The sequence below is a fragment of the Chelonia mydas genome, chromosome 12 (assembly GCF_015237465.2).
Source record: "Chelonia mydas isolate rCheMyd1 chromosome 12, rCheMyd1.pri.v2, whole genome shotgun sequence".
NCBI lineage: Eukaryota > Metazoa > Chordata > Testudines > Cheloniidae > Chelonia > Chelonia mydas.
Genome location: NC_051252.2, coordinates 18,008,172 through 18,034,312, shown reverse-complemented (window position 1 = coordinate 18,034,312; position 26,141 = coordinate 18,008,172). Strand labels below are relative to the sequence as shown.

General features: G+C 40.0%; 1 protein-coding gene across 8 annotated transcripts in view; it reads left to right on the top strand.

The window, feature by feature from the left end:
• PHKB (phosphorylase kinase regulatory subunit beta) overlaps positions 1-26,141 on the top strand; it is a 222,832-nt gene that overhangs the window by 119,095 nt on the left and 77,596 nt on the right. For all 8 annotated transcript variants that reach the window (XM_043526045.1, XM_037877750.2, XM_043526046.1 and 5 more), the window contains 6 exons: positions 5,634-5,729; positions 8,419-8,616; positions 12,140-12,197; positions 17,042-17,119; positions 19,165-19,323; positions 21,841-21,935. In XM_043526045.1, the coding sequence (XP_043381980.1) occupies positions 5,634-5,729; positions 8,419-8,616; positions 12,140-12,197; positions 17,042-17,119; positions 19,165-19,323; positions 21,841-21,935 (684 nt within the window). The remainder of the gene's footprint in view (positions 1-5,633; positions 5,730-8,418; positions 8,617-12,139; positions 12,198-17,041; positions 17,120-19,164; positions 19,324-21,840; positions 21,936-26,141) is intronic.

Below are 26,141 nucleotides of genomic sequence, written 5' to 3'. Positions count from 1 at the left end.
TCTGCAAAGATATTGGTTATTTCCCAGATGAAAAAATCATATATAAAGCCAAGACACTGGTGTTCTAAAGAGCATTATCCTGTCTATTATGCAAGTATATGAAGGATTTTCTCCATTTTAAATAATTAGTCTATCAGAGCTTTTAGTTTTTAAAAACAAAATGAATGCTTGAGACTGATTTCTCTTTCAGCTAAAAGACTAGTTTTGACAGTACAACTCTCTATTCAGTTCTGTTCAGCTTGGCCTGCATGTAGTTATTAAAAGGACAGTTAGGTTAAAAAATCACAATTGTATTTTCAGATTCTTTTTTGACCTATTTATCAATATGTTTAATTTTTCTTCCAATTTTGCAGTTTGAGTTAATGTTTAGTTTCCTGTTAACAGAGCCCTTTGGGTAGATAGCAAAGTTGTTGCTCCTGTGCTGCAATTCAAAATGCTATTTCATAGAGAAGATCAACTGCTACAAAGTGTATTTTGAGATCATAGGCCAGAGCTCCAATTGGCTATATACATGGATATAAATTCGTCTTTACCCGTTGAAGTCAATAGAGCTACACTGATTTACACCAGCTTAGGATCTGGACCATGAGGCAAATGTGTTCTGTATTGTTTTAATTAATGGATTACACCAGTGTTTATTAAGGTTGCTCCTTTCTGACCACAGCTCACCAAAAGATAGCACGAATAAACCTGCAGCAAGCCTGTTTTCACCAAAAGAAGTGTGACAGGATCCTTTCCCCGCCTCCCCCATTTCCATCCCCCTCCCCCCCCCCGCCCCCATAGGACGCAACAGCACTTTCTTTTGTCAAGAAAAGGTTGACCTTAACAGCGCATCCTTTTCTCCTGCATGGGGAGAGGACCAAGAGTAGAGCCCCCTTCCATCAGCCATCCTTTGCTTTTGAGGACATTAGATGGTGTCATGGAGCAGGGACACCCTTGTGTGAGCCACGTTTACAAGTTTGTATCCCATTGGTGTTTAAGATGCCAAACACTGCTTGGAGTGTTTCTAGAACCAATTATCTACATTGTTGTGGTTTTTGTTTGTTTGTTTTGATTTTTGGGGAAAGGGGAGAGGAGACAAGGAGACAAACATTTTGAAATCTCTTTTAAAAAAAAAACTAAATGTGGGGATTAAAAAACGGGATATTTTCTGTTTAATATTCTCAAAATATTCATATCGAGAAGCTTTTTCATCTTCCTTATGGAAAGCATCTCACCGGACCAGGGAGATGAGGTGGATGAGGCTTTCTTCCGGCAACTCGCAGAAGCTACTAGATCGCACGCCCTGGTTCTCATGGGTGACTTTAATTTTCCTGGTATTTGCTGGGAGAGCAATACAGCGGTGCATAGACAATCCAGGAAGTTTTTGGAAAGCGTAGGGGACAATTTCCTGGTGCAAGTGCTAGACTAGCCAACTAGGGGGGAGCTTTTCTTGACCTGCTGCTAACAAACAGGGAAGAATTAGTGCGGGAAGCAAAAGTGGACGGAAATCTGGGAGGCAGTGACCATGAGTTGGTTGAGTTCAGGATCCTGACACAGGGAAGAAAGGTAAGCAGCAGGATACGGACCCTGGACTTCAGGAAAGCAGACTTCGACTCCCTCAGGGAGCGGATGGGTAGGATCCCCTGGGGGACTAACATGAAGGGGAAAGGAGTCCAGGAGAGCTGGCTGTATTTCAAGGAATCCCTGTTGAGGTTACAGGGACAAACCATCCCGATGAGTCGAAAGAATAGTAAATATGGCAGGCGACCAGCCTGGCTTAACGGTGAAATCCTAGCGGATCTTAAACATAAAAAAGAAACTTACAAGAAGTGGAAGGTTGGACATATGACCAGGGAAGAGTATAAAAATATTGCTCGGGCATGTAGGAATGAAATCAGGAGGGCCAAATCGCATCTGGAGCTGCAGCTAGCAAGAGATGTCAAGAGTAACAAGAAGGGTTTCTTCAGGTATGTTGGCAACAAGAAGAAAGCCAAGGAAAGTGTGGGCCCTTTACTGAATGAGGGAGGCAACCTAGTGACAGAGGATGTGGAAAAAGCTAATGTGCTCAATGCTTTTTTTGCCTCTGTCTTCACTAACAAGGACAGCTCCCAGACTGCTGCGCTGGGCATCACAACATGGGGAGTAGATGGCCAGCCCTCTGTGGAGAAAGAGGTGGTTAGGGACTATTTAGAAAAGCTGGACGTGCACAAGTCCATGGGGCCGGACGAGTTGCATCCGAGAGTGCTAAAGGAATTGGCAGATGTGATTGCAGAGCCATTGGCCATTATCTTTGAAAACTCGTGGCGAACGGGGGAAGTCCCAGATGACTGGAAAAAGGCTAATGTAGTGCCAATCTTTAAAAAAGGGAAGAAGGAGGATCCTGGGAACTACAGGCCAGTCAGCCTCACCTCAGTCCCCGGAAAAATCATGGAGCAGGTCCTCAAGGAATCAATTCTGAAGCACTTAGAGGAGAGGAAAGTGATCAGGAACAGTCAGCATGGATTCACCAAGGGTAGGTCATGCCTGACTAATCTAATCGCCTTCTATGATGAGATTACTGGTTCTGTGGATGAAGGGAAAGCAGTGGATGTATTGTTTCTTGACTTTAGCAAAGCTTTTGACACGGTCTCCCACAGTATTCTTGTCAGCAAGTTAAAGAAGTATGGGCTGGACTGAATGGCACTATAAGGTGGGTAGAAAGTTGGCTAGATTGTCGGGCTCAACAGGGTAAGTAATCAATGGCTCCATGTCTAGTTGGCAGCCGGTATCAAGTGGAGTGCCCCAAGGGTCAGGTCCTGGGGCCGGTCTTGTTCAATATCTTCATAAATGATCTGGAGGATGGCTGTGGATTGCGCCTCTCAGCAAGTTTGCAGATGACACTAAACTGGGAGGAGTAGGTAGATACTCTGGAGGGCAGGGATAGGATACAGAGGGACCTAGACAAATTGGAGGATTGGGCCAAAAGAAATCTGATGAGGTTCAATAAGGATAAGTGCAGGGTCCTGCACTTAGGACGGAAGAATCCAATACACTGCTACAGACTAGGGACCGAATGGCTAGGCAGCAGTTCTGCGGAAAAGGACCTAGGGGTTACAGTGGACGAGAAGCTGGATATGAGTCAACAGTGTGCCCTTGTTGCCAAGAAGGCCAATGGCATTTTGGGATGTATAAATAGGGGCATAGCCAGCAGATCGAGGGACGTGATGTCCCCTCTATTCGACATTGGTGAGGCCTCATCTGGAGTACTGTGTCCAGTTTTGGACCCCACACTACAAGAAGGATGTGGATAAATTGGAGAGAGTCCAGCGAAGGGCAACAAAAATGATTAGGGGTCTGGAACACATGACTTATGAGGAGAGGCTGAGGGAACTGGGATTGTTTAGTCTGCGGAAGAGAAGAATGAGGGGGGATTTGATAGCTGCTTTCAACTACCTGAGAGGTGGTTCCAAAGAGAATGGTTCTAGACTATTCTCAGTGGTAGAAGAGGACAGGACAAGGAGTAATGGTCTCAAGTTGCAGTGGGGGAGGTTTAGGTTGGATATTAAGAAAAACTTTTTCACTAGGAGGATGGTGAAACACTGGAATGCGTTACCTAGGGAGGTGGTAGAATCTCCTTCCTTAGAAGTTTTTAAGGTCAGGCTTGACAAAGCCCTGGCTGGGATGATTTGATTGGGGATTGGTCCTGCTTTGAGCAGGGGGTTGGACTAGATGACCTCCTGAGGTCCCTTCCAACCCTGATATTCTATGATTCTATGATAAATGATCCTAGTGATCTTGTGTCTGGTATTCATGTAAAGCATGTTATGGCTTTTACTTCCTTTATTCAAGACAGAGAACAACAGTGTTTCACTGAGATGATAATAGGTAGCAAACTTTGTGAAAAAGTTATTTACAAGGCTAAAGTGTTAGTTTGTATCACAATACTAAGCGAGGACAATGATAAACTCATATCGTATTACTACAGCTAATAGTTTTGTATAATAACATAAATCAAGTAATTGTCTTTCCATCCCCTTATCAAAGGAGAAAAATTTTTGAAACATGGCTTGAAAGCAATGTAAAGGAAGAGGACACTGCATATTCTAAAACATCCTCTTTGCTGCATATTCTAACATTGTTTTGGCAGCCCTCTCCAGAAGGATGACCGTGAAATGGTTAACAGTCCTGGAACCCAAAAAATGTTTTAAAATTTATAATGCATGATAAGTAGCTTCTAAATATCTCTTCTTAGAATGTTGGTAGTATCTGTTGAAATATCTTGTTTGTGCAAGACACATTTGTAATTAACAGTCGCAGAATGTTGTAATATGTGAGTTTCAGAGTAGCAGCCATGTTAGTCTGTTAGTCAAATAAATTGGTTAGTCTCTAAGGTGCCACTAGTACTCCTTTTCGTAATGTGTGAGTGTTTAGCATTGACAGCATGTGTGCTAAGAGAGACAGTCCTGGAGCCCTTCATTTATTGAAAATAGCAGAAAAGTCTTCCAAGGCCTAAACCAGCTGTGTATCCAAGGGGTAGATAAACTGATATTTTTTATCGTTTTTTTTTTAATCTTGGAAAAATGCATTTGACTCAGGTCCTTTTAGCACCTCAATAAGGATTTGTTTGCGTGGAGGTTTTTGAGTTTTAATTCCAGCATCTCAGATAATGAAATCTGACAATATAAGCATGAAAGGTGAATCCCGACTTCTTTGAAGTCAAGGGGAGTTCTGCCATTGACTTCACTGGGGCCAGAGATTTTACCCTAAGGCCCCAGACCTACAGTCAGATCCATGCTTGTGGACCTTTGTACTCAAGCCAAGCCCTAAGTGGCACATATTGTTTGGCAATAAACTCCTTTCATACATTTTCATGCATTTGTTTGTCAAAAATTGAAAGTTAGTAAAATTATATTCATAATGTAAATAATGTATCATACAACTTAAAATTCAAAAGATCCAAATGTGACTATTAAATTAATGTATTGGAATACTTGGGACAAGTGTAAGGAATGTTTTGCTTTTAGGGCTTTGTTTCAAGTAGAAGAGATTCTGTTATGTCAAAGTGGGTTATTCTCCCTAATTTTTGCTGAGTTTTAAGTTTTTTTGAGAGCCTCTTCCTTAATGAAATGAAGTGTAGTGTGATAACTGAAAGACAAGAATATTTGTTTTGTTTTTATCATTCCTATTGAGATGTAATGCATTGGAAAGATCTTCTCTTTATGGTTGTCTCATAAGGGAACCGTATAGTCTCTTTAACTTAACCATTAAATCTCCTTCTTTCTCCAGTCTCTTTTATCGAATTGCCTTTGTTTAAGAAGTTATGGAAAATGTAATTCATGTTACATCTTTGCTGTCTTAATTAAATGGTCCAAACAGTCGTCACTTGGAATGGGGAGCTAATGTTTTTGTATTCTCAGATTCTGTTCTTGCTGTTTAATTTCTGCCAATTGCATTTAATTCCTTTATTAAAAATATTATGTTCATTATATTTATTTAAAAATTTACCTTTGATTCCTACTCTGGTGAAAATTATTGGCTTCTGATTTCTAGTTACCTTAAATTGCCTAAGTAAAACAAGAGAGCTGATAGCTTTACCAGTATTTGCTGTTCCAGAAATTTGTGTATGTAACTCTCCCCCCCATCTCAACTTAACTTTCATATTCTCTTTATAGGGCTGCTCTTGGTCTGTCATATTTGTGGATCTTGACGCCCATAATCGAAACAGACAAACTCTTTGCTCATTGCTACCCCGAGAATCGAGGTCTCATGTAAGTAGTTTGATGGAATTCAATTTAACAGAATATAGAAAAAATAAATTGCTAAGAACATAGTTCTTACCTTTATTACCATTTTAATATCCTATTTAATAAAGGATATGAACTTGTTGGTTGGGAAGAAATTAGATTCTTCTGTTTAAATATTACTGCAGAATAGGAGCCATCTCTGCAATAGAATTATCATGGCCAATCTCTCTTTAATTTAAGAATAATTATGGCTAGGTGAAAACAGTGGCCTAAATAATTTAAAACAGAAAGACCTATTGGTCTATGAATAAGCGCAGCCAAGAGAGATGTTTAAAGGGGTTTGAAGTCTCACGGGTGGTGTGCTTGTTTTCATCCATCTTGCACACTATATAGTGGCTAAAATATCTGCCGTTTTTAAGATTTTTTTGTTTCATAGTAAACCCAAAGCCTGAGGTACTAAATTACTAACAATTTGAATTTGGGATTTCATCTGTAACAGAAGGTATATGAGTAAGGCCCGACCTAATTCATGGCCATGAAAAATATATCACGAACCATGAAATCTGGTCTCCCCCTCTCCCCCCCCCTTGAAATCTTGTCTTTTGTGTGCTTTTACCCTATACTATACAGATTTCACGGGGGAGACCAACATTTCTCAAATTGGGGGGTCTGACCAAAAAGGGAGTTGTAGGCAGGGGTGGTCACAAAGTTATTTTAGGGGAGGTCACAGTATTGCCACCCTTACTTCTGTGTTGCCTTCAGAGCTGGGCAGCTGGAGAGTGGTGGCTGTTGGCCAGGTGCCCAGCTATGAAGGCAACGCCTTTCCAGCAGCAGCGCAGACATAAGGGTGACAATACCATACAATGCCACCCTTACTTCTGCACTGCTGCTGATTGCTCAGCCTATTGTCTCAATCTCAACTCCCAGGACTCTGGGTTGTCTTCTTCTTTAGGGCTCAGCTGCTCCCTCTCTGTGACTTTTCCAGGGTCTGTTAAAGTCTCTCTGGACAAATTGTCTCTCTGCTGTTCTGGGCAGTGCTCTATTCTACATCCAAGGCTCTGCCACTTCTCCAGTGGCTGGAAGGGGAACCTGGGCCCACTCTCTACTTCAGGTTCCAGCCCAGGGACCCTGTGCTCCACAACTATGGTCTACTCACTCCCAGACCTGTTTGTTGCTTCCCTGGTCTCTGTCCTACTCCCTCCTTCTATTTTTTGGCACCTCTGGGTTTACCACTTGTCTGAGCTTCCTCTGCTCTCCGTCGCTTCTTCCCCTTTTGCTTCTTGCCAAACCCTATTATCTCCAACACACCTCCCTCCTGTCAAGGATTGACTGCAGACTACTTCCCCCTTCTGTACTCAGCTTCTTAGCTTTATAGAAGCCCTGCCTGTTCCTGCCCAGGTGAGCTTCATCCTTAATAAAATGTTATTGATCCCTGGCTCCCCTCCAGGTGAAGCTGATGCAGTTATTTCTTTCTTTCCTCCCACCTTAAGGCAAGTTCATTTTTATTCTAGCTGAAGAAGACAGATTCCATAAAAAGCTTTTAAGAAATTCTGGTTAACCGTATTTGCTCCTTAATCTTGCCAGCCTAGGTAATAAAGGTTCATGGTTGGTCTTGAAATTGGATCCCCAAATTACCAGTCTGTTCACTGGGCTAGCTTAAAGGGTGCTTCCCCACCCCCCCTAAAAATAGAGATCTAGAATATCTTCAGTATATACCCCATGCAGGTTATCAGCTTAAAAGTAGGTCAAATTTTGGGCCAAATAACTTATCTGTGTATCCTAGTTTTTAACACCTATTTCTCAACAAATATTGTAGCTAATTAACTAAATACACAATTTCTTCTCTAACCTTATGCCTTTTTATTGTTGGGATTTTTAAATCTTCTTGTATTCTTTTCCATGGTAGTTAAGTACAGAAAAGCTGTTTTATCTGGCACATCACCAACCAGAAAGCTCTGTGAACCGGCATCTCTGATCTTCATTGAAATGCCAGTTTATAGTCTGGTTGGTGCAGGGCTGGCAGGGGGATGGGGTGTGGGAGGGGTGCGAGCGCGGGCTCTGGGAGGGAGTTTGGGTGTGGGAGGGGACTCAGAGCAGTGGGTTGGGGCGTAGGAGGGGGTGCAGGGTGCCGTATACAGGGGGTGCTCACCTTGGGCGGCTCCCCACAAGCGGCAACCTGTCCCAGCTGCTCCTAGGCGGAGGTGCTGCAGGAGGCGCCGCATGCTGCCCCATCCCGCCCTCAGTGCTATCTCCGCAGCTCCCATTTGCTGGGAACCGCGGCCAATGGGAGCTGCGGGGGTGGCGCCTGCGGGTGGAGGCAGTGCACAGAGCTGCCCTCCGTCTAGGAGCAGCCGGGACACTTCGCCACTTGCGGGGAGCTGCCCGAGGTGAGCGACCTACGGATCCGGCACCCCATACCTCCTCCTGCACCCCAACCTGCTGCCCTGAGCTCCATTCTGCACCCAAACTCCCTCCTAGAGCCCTCGCCCGAAACCCCAGCCCCACACCTCCTCCCGCACTTAAACTTCCTCCCTCTTAGTTAACCAGCATTTTTCATTTACTGGCACCCCCCATTTCCCCAACATGCTTTTTCTGTAAATAGTCTTTTTGCTTATATTCTGATTTCATATTTCATTCAGTGGGTTAAGCTCTCTTTGATTATGCATGAAATGATTTCTAAGAGATGAAGAGAAATTAATTATTTTTTCTCTAGAACACTGATGCAGCACTTCTACCCTGCATTAGTTATCCTGCATTTGCTGTGGATGATGATGCTTTATACAGTCAAACACTTGATAAGGTTGTTAGAAAACTAAAAGGAAAATATGGGTTCAAACGATTTTTGAGAGATGGTTACAGAACATCACTGGAGGATGAAAATCGGCGTTACTATAAACCAGCAGAAATTAAGGTAATGGAATATGTTAATGGAACACACAACATGCTTAGGGAGAAATTCTGCTCTTTGACATGAATGGAGATCTGGAGTTTTAAGTATTTGTTTTCAGAACAGAATTTGACATGTTTTTGCTGATGATTGCTGCTACTTGTTATGGTTTTCAGTTAATACAGAGTTCTGCTTCTGCTCACTGCTGTCTCCTCCAGGTATCCTATGAGTTTTGTCAACAGCAGAATTTTTATTGAAAAATAGCTGCGTCCATTGTAATTACGTGTATTAAAATGGTGCATTCACTATAGTTACATTTGTGTCAGCTCTTCCTGTATAGTTTTCTCTTTTCAAGGATTTTAACTAGCTTTATAAGAGTGTCTTTCAGGTTGACACTGGTCATACATAATCTGATTTTGGTGTATGTTTTTTTTAACCAAATTCTGAAATGTTAGTTTGGCCATTATTTTTATGGGTCCCACTGGTTTTCCAAAAGTAGACCTATTCTTATTGACACAGCTACATTTCGCCTGCTTGTTGCTCTCCGTCTATGATGGATTCTTCTAGGCAACTATCACCTATCAGTGAGTTAATAGCTTTATCATGTCTATATTTTTTCCAGTGATATCCCTTAGTGCTGGAAAATCAGGCCAGTGTAATAGGACACAAAATTAGACTTCCAGCAAGAGTCTAGAGCAGGGGTAGGCAACCTGTGGCACGTGGGCCAAAGGCAGCACGCAAGCTGATTTTCAGTGGCACTCACTGGTCCGGGGCGGGGGGGTCTGCATTTTAATTTAATTTTAAATGAATCTTCTTAAACATTTTTAAAACCTTATTTACTTTACATACAACACTAGTTTAGTTATATACTATAGACTTCCAGAAAGAGACCTTCTAAAAACTTTAAAATGTATCACTGGCACACGAAACCTTAAATTAGAGTGAATAAATGAAGACTCAGCACACCACTTCTGACAGGTTGCCGACTCCTGATCTAGACAGACCATATTGCCAAGCCAAAAATTTAAAAATTTTGTTGTTTTCTCCCTGTAACCCTTTCCTTAGTAGAGAGAGAGGTAGGGGTCTGTGTCTGTGTCTGTGTGTGTGGTGGGACGGTGGGGGATAGTCTCTCATTTTATATAATATGGAAGCAACCTAGTTGCACTATACTTAAGGCTGTTAAAGATTATGTCATCTCTCTAGAAATAATGTAATAAAAATGCTTAAATACATCTGTTTTTTATAAGGAGCTGAAAAAGACAGTTTTAAACTAGTCTTTACTTCAAGATGTCTCTGAAAAACAGAAGCAAAAGAATGAGTGGAAATGGTTGTACTGAGACTGAGGGTCTTAACTTTGAATTACAGTCACTCCTCGCTTAACGTTGTAGTTATGTTCCTGAAAAATGCTACTTTAAGCGAAACGATGTTAAGCAAATCCAATTTCCCCATAAGAATTAATGAAAATAGGGGGGTTTAGGTTCCAGAGAAATTTTTTTTGCCAGACAAAAGACACACACACACACACACACACACAGAGTATACATTTTAAACAGTTTAATACAGTACACAGCAATGATGGTTGTGAAGCTTCGTTGAGGTGGTGAAGTCAAAGGGTGGAAGAGGATGGGATATTTCCCAGGGAATGCCGTACTGCTAAATGATGAACTAGCACTAGGCTGAGCCCTCAAGGGTTAACACCTTGTTGTTAATGTAGCCTCACACTCTATAAGTCAGCACGAATGGAGGGAGGGGAGACAGGATGGCAGAGAGAGACAGAGACACACACCATGTGTGAGAGAAAGAGAGACGTGCATTGCCCCTTTAAGTACGCTGACCCCACTCTAAGTACATTGCCTTTTTAAGTAGATCAGCAAGTTGAGACAGCAGCTGCTGCCAGCAAGCTCCCTCCGTCCTGAGCCCTGTCCGGCTCCCCTTGCTCTGTGGAGATGGCCCAATGGAGTAAAGGAGCAGGGGGCAGGAGTGGGGTGAGCGGGACACCCTGACATTAGCACCCCCACCCTTCTCCCTGCACAGCAAGCAGGAGGCTCCCAGGAGCAGCTCCAAAGAAGAGGGCAGGAGCAGCACAGGGCAGTTGGGGGAGGGACAGCTGAACTGCTGGCAATTGATAGCCTGCTGGGCAGCTGCTGCACAGGGAACTTAGGGGAGCGGGGAGCTGATAGGGGGCTGCCAGCCCACCCTGGTTCCAAGCCCCCACCAGCTAGCTCCAACGGGCTGCTCTTTCTGCAACCAGTGGACAAAGCAGGCGGCTGCCAAACAACGTTATAAGGGAGCATTGCCCAACTTTAAATGAGCATGTTCCCTAATTGATCAGCAACGTAACAACGAAACAAGGTTAACTGGACGACTTTAAGTGAGGAGTTACTGTACATCTGCCCAGGGTCAGGAGGGCATTTGGCCTGGGCCTCAAGCTCGGGGGGGGGGCCTCAAATTTAGATATTTGTTAATTTTTTTGCATTTGATCAGTTTCGCAACTTGTTTTTATACACATCCCTATCGGACCAGAATGTGACACTCTCTCTCAGCTTAGAGCTGCAAATTTAAGCAAATAAGAGATGTGATTTGATAAAAGAAATTTTTTTATTAACTGATAGATTTTGTCATATTATAGAGTTTAAAATATTCATAAATATTAATAAAAATGTGTCTGTTCTGATGGCACAAGATGAGACCATGTGTCATCGTTTTTTATTTTTATAATGGCTAGGGGCCTCAAAACCTGGAACTGGCCCAGGCCTCTCTGGACATCTGAGAGAGCCTGTGGCTCTGCCCTTTGTGGTCTAATGCTGGCCTTACTTAAACTTTTACTTTTAGTATTTAAGTAAATTTGTATTTAGTATTTCAGAACATTATATTATTTGTTCTAGATCATATTCTTCTCACATGTGAAAATGTGAGCTTCCAAGATTGAGAATGTTTCAGTACTTTTCTTTAGGAGGAAACAAACTGGAAAAACTTCTGAGTTATTAGATTACGCAGAATTGTGCAGTCCATTTGATTGAAGATGTGTTGTATCTTTGCATGTGCTGTTCTGAGAGAATGTTAAGTCAGCAGTTTAATCACTGATTTGTCTGATGATAAATGTGCTTACATTTAAATTCAATGAACAGCTGGTTTCACATAACAAATAGGCAGGTTATTTATCACTTAATTTAATTTCACAGTTGGCTACAGTCTGGGTATATTAAAAACAATTTCACTGTGTTTTTGAATATTAATGTCTATCAGTAAAGGTTGTCTGAATTAAGTTTCATTTTTCCTTCAAATACTTTCAGATGTGTCTTAATTAAATAAAAAATCTTCTGCTGAGAATATAACTTAGACTATGTAAATTTATTACTTGAATATATGCTATAACATGTTAAAAGCACAATAAATCTCCATGAAACAAGAAAAATTATCTGTTTTTTAAAATGAAGAACTAATGTACTAAAATAATAATTTGTATTCATTTTTATCCTCTGATTTAAAAGTGTATTTGAATGCATTTCTTTTAAACTAAACTGTTGAATTTTTTTTTTCTTTTTAGCTGTTTGATGGGATTGAGTGTGAATTTCCTCTGTTTTTTATTTTCATGATGATTGATGGTAAGTATGGCTTGACGCTAGTGTTTGGTAAAGACATTAGAGACTGGTCCGTAGAGAACAGAAATTAAATTATTTTCCTTCCCTGCAAGAGTAAACTGTAATTCAGTGATACAAATGTCTCATTGATAGGTCTGTCTCATGAGTCAAATACAATGAATTATTTCAGATATTTAGGGTGAACCATTTCTTTGAATAAAATCAAAGACACAGATAGCAATCATTTAAGTTAATAATAACGATGCATGGTTCACAGACACAGTACACAATTCTAGAAGTTCAGATCCTGCTTCAATCTTTAATTAAACCTGTGGGAGCGGCTTAGCCTTTCCTTCGCCAGCAATCACCTCCCTTAATCCATGGGCCCTAAAATGCCTACCATTAATCTTCTTCCTTACTCTTGTCATCCATCATTCTTGCTCTCTTTAGGTTATCAGGGACTCCACCATTGCAGTACCTGGCTGTGTGTTTACTAGAACTTGGTACCTCCCATTTTCTCTCTCTCAATGGACCTGAGATGCACCAAACTCCAGTGTGTGAAAGAGGTTAAAGTGGGGCTTCTAAAGAGCAGTATACAGGAAAGCTGGATTTTGCAGCAAATCTTTAAAGGAGTGGGTGTGCTGTGGTAAATTAAGCAGAATGCAGGAGAGGATAAATAAGCAACTCAGAGATCTCTTGGTGGCAGGAGAATACTAAAGCTAAATTTCTTTACAAGATGCCTGTAAGTTTCGGAGACATGTCAGAGAGGTTATTGGAATTGTTGAAGGTGTGGAAGAGAACAATGAAGGGGAGGGAAGCAGAAGCTCTTATGGAGGTAGCCAAGGAAGTTTTGGAAAAAATGGTTGAGTAGAGGGGATTTCAACAGAGTAGATCAGAACCTTTTAAAAGATTTTAGTTCAGTTTTGGTACAAGGATGTAGTTCAGGCAAGATTTTATCATCTCCACTTTCCCATCCTTAGTCTATTGAATATTTTGAAAAAAGAAACTTGGAAACTTCCACAGTATGCATCCGATGAAGTGAGCTGTAGCTCGCGAAAGCTTATGCTCAAATAAATTGGTTAGTCTCTAAGATGCCACAAGTACTCCTTTTCTTTTTGCGAATACAGGATAACACGGCTGTTCCTCTGAAACCTGAATATTTTGAAGTTTGTAATTGCGGTGCTTGCAAAAGGAAAGGTGCTACAATTCATACACAGCTCCTACCTCTGCTGTCATTCCAGACTTGGACTAAAATGCCTTGTTTCCAAGAAATTCCCTTTATTATCTGAGCAGTAGATAAGATTTTCTATTTTGGGTAGGTAGACTACAGTGTTAGGAGTGGTAAGGATGCCAATACACAAATGAACATTTCCTTTAGGAATAGACATTTGCAGTTTTCACAAGGAAGCCAAATATGCTGCAGAGAAGGTTCTGATAGGTTCCCCTCACATGGAGCTTTAGAAAAGCAGAAAATGTTTACTGTTCTACTAACTATGGATGGGAATGGTTAAGAGAATGTTGTCTCTCTTACTTCTGTAAGCTGAGGGAAAAACTACAAATTTCATAGCTTTAAAAAACAGTTATAGCCTTTCCCTTCTGATATCTTCATCTTCTTGAATAAAATAAATGTGAATTTAGCTGCCTCTGTGCATGTGTGCATTCAGAGTACTAATATCTGCTGCTCTCTTTTTTGTAATAAGTTTTGCCATCAAGATTAGGCTTCAAAAACCTCTGCTACAAAAGGTAGTTAGGCTGCTTGGTGTCTTCGCCATAATGCCACTCTAAAAATAAGTTCTCTATTTGCATGTGGGAAAATTGCTATTTCCAAATTGCTCATTGGTCTGTAATATTAAACATGTAGTGATGAAAACAACTGTGGGTTAATAAAGAAAATAGAATGTCCATGGCAGGCCAGAGAAACCTTCATCCAACTGCCACCCAGGAAAATATATATAGTACCTTGTCCGCTGGTTGTAAAATAAACAAATGAAGAAAATCAATGATCAAAGGAGGCAATTGGCTGAAAGACATGAAGTAAACAAGCGTTTCAAATTTTTGAATCAAATCTTATTACATTATATCATGACTTAGTGGTAGAAGCCATAGTGGGATAAAATATTGGTCAGAATAACCATCACCACGAAAGAAAGTATATGTTTCTCAGTATGGGAGAAAAAACATCTCTGAATCTCCAACTCTCCGCACCTAAAGTTAATACAAAATTTGAAATATGTAGAGAGAGACTAATAAAACTGGAAAGGGAAAATGAAATTTCAGAAAGAGTAAATTACCCCTACCATGAATGCTGACTCTGTTGGAAGCAGTTTGTCATCACATAACACCCCACCCCAACCCGCTCTTATCTACAGGGGAAATTATTTCAGCAAAGGTACTCTGAGCTTTGTGGCTTGAGTGGAATAGCGGAATATAGTCAGTGGTAACAGAGATTCTTAAAATCAGTCACTGATCATTTAAAAAAATAACCATCATCACAGCAATGAAATTCTTCTGTGTTCTTCTAAAATAAAATGACACATTTCCCAACAAATATACACATCTACAATAATTAATTTTGGCTTAAAGCATTTTGTTCTGTTATACCATGAGGTAACACAGATTTTCCAATATTTTATTGATATACATGTCAGCTTTTCTGTTGTCTGTCAAATCACAACTTTCTAATGTTTGAAATTGGGAGGAGTGGATGAGATTCTGAAAATTATATATTCTGGAATTAATTTTGCATTTTCTTTTAACATTAACAGGAGCTGTCTCTTAAATTTCGCATATGTCACACTTATTATTTGCCCTTTTCCAGATGTTTGGTATAAATGGCAACTGGATTTTCACATGCAGCTTGTGATGATTTTTGTTTACTAACATCTGGTAATTGAAATAATTTGCAAATAAACGCTGTCAAAATATTCATTTCTTTGTCATGTCAACACAGTGCTCAAAAGTATGTTGACGAGAGGTCACTGTTGTATAGTCTCAATGTGTTTTTAACATGCCCTTTTTCCTTGCACAAACCTTCACCTGCCAAGATTTGCAGTTTTGTTTTCTGTTGCATTTATTTCTCCTTAGCTCTTCTTACATATGCTGTATACGTAGCAGTATTCCAAAATATATGGAAATATGTTTGCTAAGATATTTTCTTGCCCTTTAGTATTACAAAATTGGGTGAAAAAGAAAAAACCCTCTAAATAGTGTGTTCAGATAACTTCCCATCAACATTCTGTTATGAAGGTTGAGTTTAGACTTCTTTTCAAAGTCCTGGTTTAATTGGAATAGCCAGTTGGCCACATTGGTATGCTTAAAACAGATTATGAGAAGAAATTTTAGAGTTTAGGGAAATGTAGATTAAGAACTTTATATGTTTAATAAAAATGTGTTTTGTTTATTTTTTTTCTGAGCATCATACTATTTTTTTTTTCCAGTTCGTGTGTTTTTAGTGGTCTATGTTTTCAGGACTCCCAGTGTCACACACAGATGTATTTCTTCCAGACTCAGTACCAGGGTACTTTCCTTGTGGGGCCTTTCTGAGGAGAAAATTATTTAGCAATTTTAATCTTTTGTGGATGAATCATAGAGTGTAGAAGGGGATTGTGCTAGACAAGCCAGTTTCATTATTGGGAAGTGCCGTGCCCGTTTTCTGCTATTCTCTGTGATTTTTGGAAACTACAGAAATCCTTCGCGACAAGGGTATAAGGGGAACCTGATGGCAGAACGGAGGAGCAAGTATAAGATGTTATGACAGTTTGAAAATTGACTGTTACTATTCGTCAAAAGAGAATCAGCTTTAGAGCTCCAGAGTAGCGCTGATGTATATTAAAGGAAATTAGCACATCCCAAATTCCCTCCACCTTTCCTAGCTGGTAAACCGTCCCCAAACCCCTTCAAGACACAATTTTACCCCTTCAAGGTCAAGCGTAGTTGATTCCTCCCAACTTTGCTCTTGGTATTAAAGATACTGTGCCTTCATAAAATGTATTAAGGGTTTTTGGATCGGATTTTCAAAGGGGCATTATAGGATTTAGGCACGTGAATTCTTTTGAAATTCAATGGGAGTTGGACACCTAATTTTCAGGTATCTGAAAAGTCCATCCTAAAGACCTAGAGCTTGCCCAGGAAAGACTGGATCGCTCAGAGCATGTACAGTGGGATATAAAGTCTAGGCTGAGAATACTAGCTCTCTAGCTTTACTATTGGGTGGCTGTTAAGAAGCCTATGTGAAATGAGTCTGGTTGCCTCATTTGACTTTTTAAAAGTGGACACGTATTGCATCATTTAAAAAATAAATTGCAGCTGGCACTTCCAGCCTCCTCCTTGACAGTCTCAGCAAAGGTCAAAGAATATGGCCATAGAGACTTTACTACCATCTTGCCCTTAGCCGTCCTCTGTGAGGGGAAGGTTTAGCAGAACTGTTACCTTGATATAAGTCTCCCCCCCCCCATCCCCCATATAGACGTGATTATTCTGGTATAAGAGTGGCTTTTTTTAGCTTAAACTTCTTCCCAGCTTGTATAAACTAAATTGAAAAAAGGCACTCATACTGAAATGGGTGACTGCATGTGCGGGTTATACTGATATAACTGTATTGGTTTAAATTCACAACTTAGGTTATACCCAAAAAAGCTTTCCTGCATAGACAAAACCATAGAGTGCTCCCTCCAAGGCAGGACTGAGACATACTGGCAGGGCAGCATGGGGACACTGCTTTGTCACTGCCTGTGCTGGATCCATTCTGCAGATAACTCATTCGGGTCCAATCATCAGCGGTGTTAGTATAGACCTTTTCATGATTGCTAAATTCAAGTGTAAAAAAAAAAAGTTGTTTATTAATTGAAATTTTACTTGGTTATTTGTAGGAATTTTTAGAGGAAATGCAGAACAAGTAAAGGAATATCAGGAGCTTCTGGATCCTTTGCTTCAACAGTCAGCTGAAGGTAGTGTGCGATGATAGTTTCAAGGAATTGTAGGTTCCTTTGGGTTATCTGAACTTTTTAAAAGTATACTTAAGTTTTCTAAATTTTTTGCAAATACTGTAGCAACAGAAGATCAAAGTAATGTGGAGAGAATATATTGTTATGAGAGTAATGCTTCACAGCACTTAATATAATATATAATATCATAATTTTATTATAATTTATAATATAAAACCTAGGGTTTTTTTCTTCCATAAAAACATATCTAATTAGAAAAGGAGTTCATTATCTGGGAAAAGAATTGATGATGGTTTAAATGCAAGGTTTACTCAGAAACCCTTTTTTGTTTGTTTTGTTTCATTATTTACAAAGATTACGATGACTATGCTTGGAAAGTTTAGTTACTAATATTCCCAATGTCAAAATATTCCACTCTGAGACAAATATAAGTAACTGCTTTAATTATTCACTGGTTCTCAGCTTCAACAGCAAGAGTGCTCTAAAAATTATTCAGTATTTGAATATGATACAGATTCTAGTTTGGATTTAGCATGCTGTGAAAATAACAGTATTTTAGAATTATTTGGAATGTTCTGTCTTCTAAATCACTCAAACTACAGTTTTAGTGGAATTGCATACTAGGAAGCTCACAGATGGACTAAATGGGTATTTTTCCACAATGAATAAGGAGACCCGGATTAAATGAAAACGACAAAAATGGTCTGAATAGAGCTCAGGCTTAGAATATTGATAATCCAAGCCTAAAATTTTGAGTTTCCTAGAATAATGTGTTTTGTTAATAATATTCAGATATTCTACACATCTATGGCATTGTGGATTTTATGGTATTCATTTTTGTCTATGCAAGAATCTTCTAGTCTTTGTATCATTCCTGGATCTTGCAGTTTTAATTAAACTGAGTCAATTGCTCACAAGAACTTAAGAATTGTCATAGTGCAGCCGACCACAATGCAAATCTTGCCACCTCATTGATCATCCTCTTTTCCAGATGATTGATTAATACATTAAGCAACATGATCTTAAAAAATAATCTTGTGTGCTGACTGTTAACCTTTGTCATCACCATTTATTTTTGATCTGAACTTTTCTGACTTTGAGCCATTTTCTAGTCCCTTAGAGTACTTCACATGTCATTCTATTTCTTAATTTCTGTATTAGCCTCTTGTGAGTGATTTTTTTTTTTGTCCAGAGAAATTGTCAGCTGATTTGCCTTCATTGTCTGTTTTGTTGAAATGCTCAAAGAAATCTAGAAAATTAGTGAGGCACAGTCTTTTTGTTTGCAAAGGGCTTGCTGGTTTGTCCAAATCATACTGTAATCATCTAGACGTTTTATAAATCTGTTTTTAAATGGTTGATTCAGCCAGTTTACCTGGTAATGAAATAAGGTCTACTAATCAGTAATTCACAGAAACACACTTGGTAATTCCATGGGAACACCACTTTCTATCCTCCTGTGTGCCAGTGTAATAATTGTGCCATTTTGTTTCATGCAATTTCATAGAAGTTAAATTTTACTTAAAGCAAGATTTTGATTAAATATCTAACTTTGCACTGAATACATGCAAAAACTTGGAATTTACACATGATTTATTATAAAGCTATTTTTCCTTGAAAAGAATCTGTTTACCTTTATGATTTTTTTTTCACAAAAATGGGTCTAATTTTGAGTTTGTAAAGAAATGCAAAATCCTCTTTATTTCCAAGTAATTTTGATTATCCGTGAGTATTTTGCTAATTTCTAGACAGCATACCTTTTTTTGCTATCTGTAAATAAATATTCATTCTGCTTTGCTCTGAATAGAATATTAAGAGACAGTACATTTGTTCAGTAAAGAAATCATGTAAAAATGATATTCAGGGATAAATAAAGTACTGTTTAATATAGCTCTCAGTCTGCACTGCCTTGGAAGGATAACACAATGCTGGCAACCTTTCAGTTCAAACAGATTATCAGTGTATATTTTTTCCATTTTAAATTCACTTCAGTTTTATAAGGGAAATAGTTTTATATATTTACGTAATGTATTTATTTTAAAATTCCACAGGATATCCTGTTGTACCCAGGTATTATTATGTGCCAGCTGACTTTGTTGAATTAGAAAAGAAAAATCCTGGTAGTCAGAAACGATTTCCGAGCAACAGTGGACGTGATGGAAAGCTTTTCTTGTGGGGACAGGCACTGTACATCATTGCAAAACTCCTGGGTAAGAGGAAATGGATAAAACTAGATTCAAACCATGTTTATCACACTGCTAGTAATAAAACATATATTTCTTTTGTCAACGTTTTTTTAAACCAATATACATATCCAGATTTAAGTTTTGAAGGACTCTGGATAGTTATTTTGTATGTGTGTATATAGATATGTATGTATATATATATAAAAATCCGTGACGACCTCTCCTTTGATAAATATGTGGAGTTCAGTTCTGGAACAATCTTCCAAGGGGAGTAGTGGGGGCAAAAAAACTAACTGGCTTCAAGACTGAGCTTAGTAAGTTTATGGAGGGGATGGTTTGATGGGACTGTCTACAATGGCAGTGTACCTGTGTGTTTTCCCATGTTCCTTCACGTGTGAAACATCCTGTCAGCTTTTAAAGTTTCAAGCTTTCCTCTGATTCCACCCCCCCATACACTTCTCTATCCTTCAGCCACTAACCTTTGCTTTCACTCCCCTGCCAGCATTATAACATCATATACTCCACCCTAATACATTAAAATTATATTCTGAACCAATAACTCCTTTAATAAAACTTGAAGGTTGCACAATTAAGCACTCAGAACAGGAAATGCCAGATTTAAGGTTTATTGTGCCAATGACTGGCCTAACTTCGAAACTCCTTAGAAAGTTAGGTCACCAATTAGAACTCCATAATGACTAAACGAATTAGTTATTTTCATTGAGATTGAGAAAATTGTCATTGCTGGTAAATCACCTAAAATACAAAGTCAAGGATCCGATGAGAGAATAAAGTTTGGGAATAAAGAAAAAAGAGTGGGGGATATTCATAAGAATAAAGTTCTATCAACTTTCAAACACTTTTCAATATTGCTCTGTGCATTAGGAGAGGTGGCGCTTTTTCACAAAGTAGACATCTTCATAGAGGGTTGGTCTTGTGGACACATTTCTTCACAACTTGCCAATTATGATCCCATTCTTCTGACCAGAGCTGAAAAATGAATGTGACTCCTCCCAGTGAAGCAATAAGCTTGCTAGCCAGGGTGAGACTATACTTGTACCACCACCCCCTTTCTACCCACCAGGCCAAGTTTGCTGCAAATTAAGTGAATAAAGGAGTTGCGTACTGTTTATTGTTTAGTATATTTAATTGTAATATTAGCAGTCAATCGTTTACTTAATGTTTTAGATGCCACTTCCTATTAAGATTGGTCAAATAACTGAAAGAAATAGGTATTGAATATATTTGATGAATTCCAATGGTATTAATCTAAGAGGTTTGCTAAATAGTATTTGATCAGCTCTGTAGCTGATGAATACTGGTAAAATAAATCAAATGAAATATTTGCCAAGTGCTGTTTGACCAGCTCTACTTGCTACATCCCCTTGCTTCTGTTTTACTTTCTTTCCCTTCCTGTTGTTACTTTTTCTGTCCTGTAATTAATCATGTTGAATCATTTCCTAAGTTATCATTTGTGTCTTTCCTCTTATCTTCTTATTTAACTTTTTCCCATGTTGCATTCACTACTACAGTTTGATCACTAACAGTTATATGCAAGTGTTCAGTATGAATCATCACTGTTTGATTGGTCAGATGAGTAACATGATATTGGATGAATGCAAAAATTTTCTGCACAAATACTCTTACCTGAAAACTTATGCCATTTCTTCAACTATTCTACTCATAGTTTTGAATCCCACTGACTTGTTGATTTATTCCCTTCCCTGTGAGCTAATATAAGGTTCAATTCCAAGGAGTGAGAGCATAATCCCCACTCACCATTAATACAATGGCCCTGCACCCTCCCCCTCCTTTCCTTTTTATTGACATTCAGGTTGGTGTTTTGTATCAATTGTATACACCTATTTTGCTAAACATTGTTATGTGGTTAGCGCAGTTGTGTGTGTGTGTTGCAGGCTTTCCATTGTGCTTAGGGCTATGGGTGACTGTCAGTTTTGGGATTAAAAGCGAATTTTTCTTTCAATGCCAAGCTGTCAGAGTTGAGTGTTTATAGGGGAAATTCACCTTCTCTTGTAGCATCCATGAGTGCCTGATGATTTCCTTGTTATAATGGGTATGCCATCACGGCTGAACAAGCTATGTATGGCTGTTGGGCTTTTATACCCACTTCGGTGGATGTTCGCTGTTTTGGTCACAACTTTAATTGTGCCAGAAGCCCCATCACAGTCTTGGCACATTATGGCTTGTCACCTATCTCAAACATGAGCACAGATCCAGGAACAAATGCAGCTGTAGGATGCTTTGGGGAAATTAACACATGGGAAGAGATGTTGTTATTGAGAAGGGATTTAAGGCAACACTTGGTCAGTTTGCGTGAGAAAAGAGTTTGGGAGTTGATTGCCTGTCTTTAGAGACTGTAGTGGTCCTTTCAAAATAGTACCTGAAGCTGCTATTTCTATGCTATGTGTCTACATTAATGAAAGTAATACTAATGGATTACATAATATTGGTAATAGAATACATGTTACCTTGAAAGTGCTCAGACTCTTTAATAATGTTTCAATTGTGGTTTACTTTCAGTTGATGGATTAGTAAATCCCAAAGACATTGATCCAATAGGGCGTTACATACCTCCACAAGATCAGCGGAATGTTAGCATGAGATACTCAAATCAGGTAAGCATATGCTTAATTTAATCTATTAGATTAAAATATTTTAGTTCAAAACAGCGTCAGTACTGTGTCAGAATTCAGGTTATTTTCAAAATTAAATGCATGTATTATGCTTTTTAATTTATTTTTAAATCAATTTCCAGTAAAAATCAGTGGATCCTTCTGAATGGTGGATTACTGGTTTTCTTTCAGATTTGTGTGTGCTCTTTGACAGAAACTGATACTATGTAGTAATATGAAAATGTAAACCTCAGGAAATCTTGCTTTGGGTGAGAAGTACGTTCTGTGTGAACTCTTAGGTATAGTAGTATAACAACTTTAGTAGTGTGGACAGGAACTATGATGATTATGTCACTTGCAGTAGCTATTTCTGGATACAGGTTATGATATAAGCAAGATGCCCGTGATTTAGGAAGCACATCACACCTAAATTATGTGGCAATCAAAGATGTCCATAGTCTTGCACACTGTAAGAGGTGCACAGGGAGGCAGGGAAAGACCTGCTCTTCTCTCGATCTCCAGATAAATTTTGGCTGTAGGTGTATAAAGGATTTTCTACCTTGACTTCCTAAGACTTGCAGGAGTTGGGCTCTCTTCAATGCATACGTCAAGTGATGAGCTGCAAAAATCTTAACAACGGGTTCCCTCCTCACCCCACGAGGGGGTCGTTGCCCACCTCCGCCACTCCTGCCCCATCCAACCCCCCCCCCCGAGTTCCTTGATGCCCCCCCGGACCCCTGCCCCATCCACCCCCTCCCCTGTCCCTTGACTGCCCCCAGAACCGGGCAGGAGGGTCTTGTGGGTCACCGTAGTGAGTGCCCACCCCACCCCTAACAGCCAGAGGCACCTGCCGGGGGGCGAGGTGGGGAGTCCCGGTGGTGCTTACCTGGAGTAGCTCCCAGGAAGCATCTGGCAGGTCCCTCTGGCTCCTAGGGGCAGGGGAGCATAGCTAGGGGGGGAACAGAGGGAGCAGCCGATCCCCCCACTGATCACATCAAAAGTGGCGCCTTAGGCGCCGACTCCCTGGGTGCTCCGGAGCTGGAGCACCCACGGGGAAAAATTGGTGGGTGCAGAGCACCCACCGGCAGCTCCCCGCCCGGCCCCAGCTCACCTCATCTCTGCTCTGCCTCCTCCCCTGAACCCACCGCCCCGCCCTGCTTCTCCGCCCCCTCGCTTCCCGTGAGTCAGCTGTTCAGCAGGAAGCCAGGGAGGGCTGAGAAGCAGGCCGCGGCTTCCCGCTCAGGCCGAGGGTGGCGGAGGTGAGCTGGGGCGGGGAGCGGTTCCCCTGCGCCCCCCCCGGCCCGGTTGCCTGCCCCGGCTTCCCGCACGAAGAGCTGATTTGTGGGAAGCCTGGGGGACGGAGAAGCAGAGCGGGGCGGCGCGTTCAGGGGAGGAGGCAGAGGCGGAGCGGAGGGGAGGTGAGCTGGGGCTGGGACGGGGAGCTGCCGGTGGGTGCTCTGCACCCACCAACTTTTCCCCTTGGGTGCTCCAGGGCTGGAGCACCCGTGGAGTCGGCACCTAAGGCACCACTTTTGGCCGGTTAAATTTAGAAGCCCTTTTAGAACCCGTTGTCCCTTGCAGAACAACTGGTTCTAAAAGGGCTTCTAAATTTAACAACCGGTTCTAGCGAACCGGCTCCAGCTCACCACTGCATACATCCTCCTCTATCTGCTATATACCCATTCCTCTGCCAGGCACATGGACCTCCTTAGAACTACAAAAGGTAAGCCTGACTCTGGAGGACCCTAGGATCAAGGCTGGTAGTTTCTGGAGCACTCAGTGTGGCAAACTGTAAAATATTTGGCCTTTAGTATCTGACAGGGAAGGAGGAGCCAGCTAATTTTTTGCTGTTTGTTTTTGTTTTTGTTTGTTTTCCAAGGGTTTGGTCCAGATAGGAAAAAAATTAGGATACCTAATAATAAAGGTTCGGTATTTAATCCTTGTTCAGATGCTCAGATAATTGTAGCATTTATAGCCTTTCATGATAGAGTGTAAGTGTTATGGTTACTGGGAAAGAACCAGGAATAATAGGTGTAACGAATTATAATATATAAACACACACACATTTCCAGATACTTTAAAAATTACTCATTCTAGAAGTATAAAATTGCTCCTGCTTAATGTAGTCTTATTGCTCTTTGTTTTTCTTCTTCTTTTTTGTTTCATATCAACTTTAGGTTAATTAAATACCATACACATTGTTTTCTTTTTACTATGTTGATGCAAAAATTTCCCTGGTTCTCAGATTAAAAAAAGGAAGATAGCTCTATCAAAGATGCATTCTAGGCCAGGTCTACACTACAGAGTTAGCTTGATGTAAGGCAGCTTCTGTCGACCTAACTCTATAAGTTTCTACGCTACAGCAGTGCTCCCATCGATGCAAGTCCCCCACTACACTGACCTAATAACTTCACCGCCTCAAGAGGTGTAGCACTTAGGTCGATGTAGTTAGGGCGACGCAGCCCAGGCTGTCTGCGCCCCGCTCTGCCGCACTTAAATTGGTGCAAACGCTCCTGGTGAGGACACGCGCCACTGGCAGGAGCATGGTGTGGACATGAAAAACCACAGTAATTACTGTGGTGTTTATACGTCAATCTAACATAGATCGACTTAATTGTGTAGTGTAGACAAGGCTCTAGTTCAAGCAGGAATTAATTCAGGGAAGTTCTATGGTCTGTAGTATGTAGCAGGTTTAGACTAGATGATTGCAGTTCTCTTTTGGTCTTAAAATCTTTGAATGTGGATAACATTGATCCAACAGATACTTTATTAGAATTTTGAGGCAGCTGACTTATTTAATAACTGTTTAAATACTGTTTTTGCCAGTCTGGACAATATTTGTCACATTTGTGATGAATAATGTAGGATTGAGATTTGTGTAAATGTGTTTCTTTCCTCAAGGGCAGTTTACAGTTTTCACACAAGTTTCTTAGTATTTTTGAGCACTGATTTTTCTAGACAGAATGCTGTGAACATTTTTAAAAATATTTTCTTTTGATTGAGTTAGTCATAATTATGAAATGCTAAATAAATGGAACAAAAATAACACCTGCACGATATAAGGAACATTTAATGTCTCTACTGTACTATCTAATGTAAAATGTGTAAGTGTTTATGGTTTTTAAAATGCGATACCTAAGCACTGCAAGTCTTAATTTCATCCTTTCAGCTTGACAGAAGCCAGAAGGTTGCATATAATTTGAATATAAACTTACTATTTTTACTTAAAATCAAGTGCACACAACTTGAATATTTGGGTGCATTTGTACCCTTGCGCACGAGCAAATATTTCTTGATTTCATGATCAGTTTAGTCCCATCCTTCTAGCTGTAGATCCCTGCAACTATGTATAAGCAGAACAGAACCCAGGAGAGCAAAATTAATTTCCTTCCTAATTTCCTGTAATGTAAATGCAGACTCTAAAACATCAGCATTTTTTAAATTAGGAATTTATCCGCATGCAAAAGTTCTACTGGTTTAAATAAAATGGGTTTTCAACCAGTGCAAACTCCTGTTGCCTTGTCATCACTAGGGAAAAAGGCAGGTTCTTAACTTGTTAACTGAAGTAAAAATATTAGTGAAGTCAAATCAGTTTGTAGTTTTCACACAAGTTAGCAGGTTGCAGCAAACCCTAGGGTCTTACTCAATGTGCTAGCTCATGTGAAAACTAGAGACTACCTTGTCTTCTAGGATTCTACCTAAAGTTAGTTAACTCAATTGAAGAACACCCCTTTGTTCCTAATGAAGAAAAGTGTGAATACTTTTAGGGCTAATTTACACTTAAAAGTTTACAAGTATAGCTATACCAGAAAAATCCTCCTAATGCTCAAGACACCTGTTATTCCAGCAAAAATGTGCTTTTGATTGTAGTTTACACTGGTTCAGCAAGCAAAATAAGCTATACCGGCAAAAGTATTTTTTTGTGCCAAATAGTCATTTCTACACTAGAGCTTTTTCCAGCCTACAAATGTCACAAACCCCCACCAACCCCAATCAACATTCTTATGTCAGCAAAAGTTTCTACTGTAGATGTGCTGTATTTCGGTTTAAGATTCATATGTTTGTTTAACTTACACCTATTGCTATTCTACTTCAGCTTAAGGCACTCTTAAATCAAAATGAGCTCCCCACTGGGGATTGTACTGGTTAAATATTATCAGTTTAAATTCACATTTTAGGTTACGCCAGTGCAACTTTCTCATTTAGAAA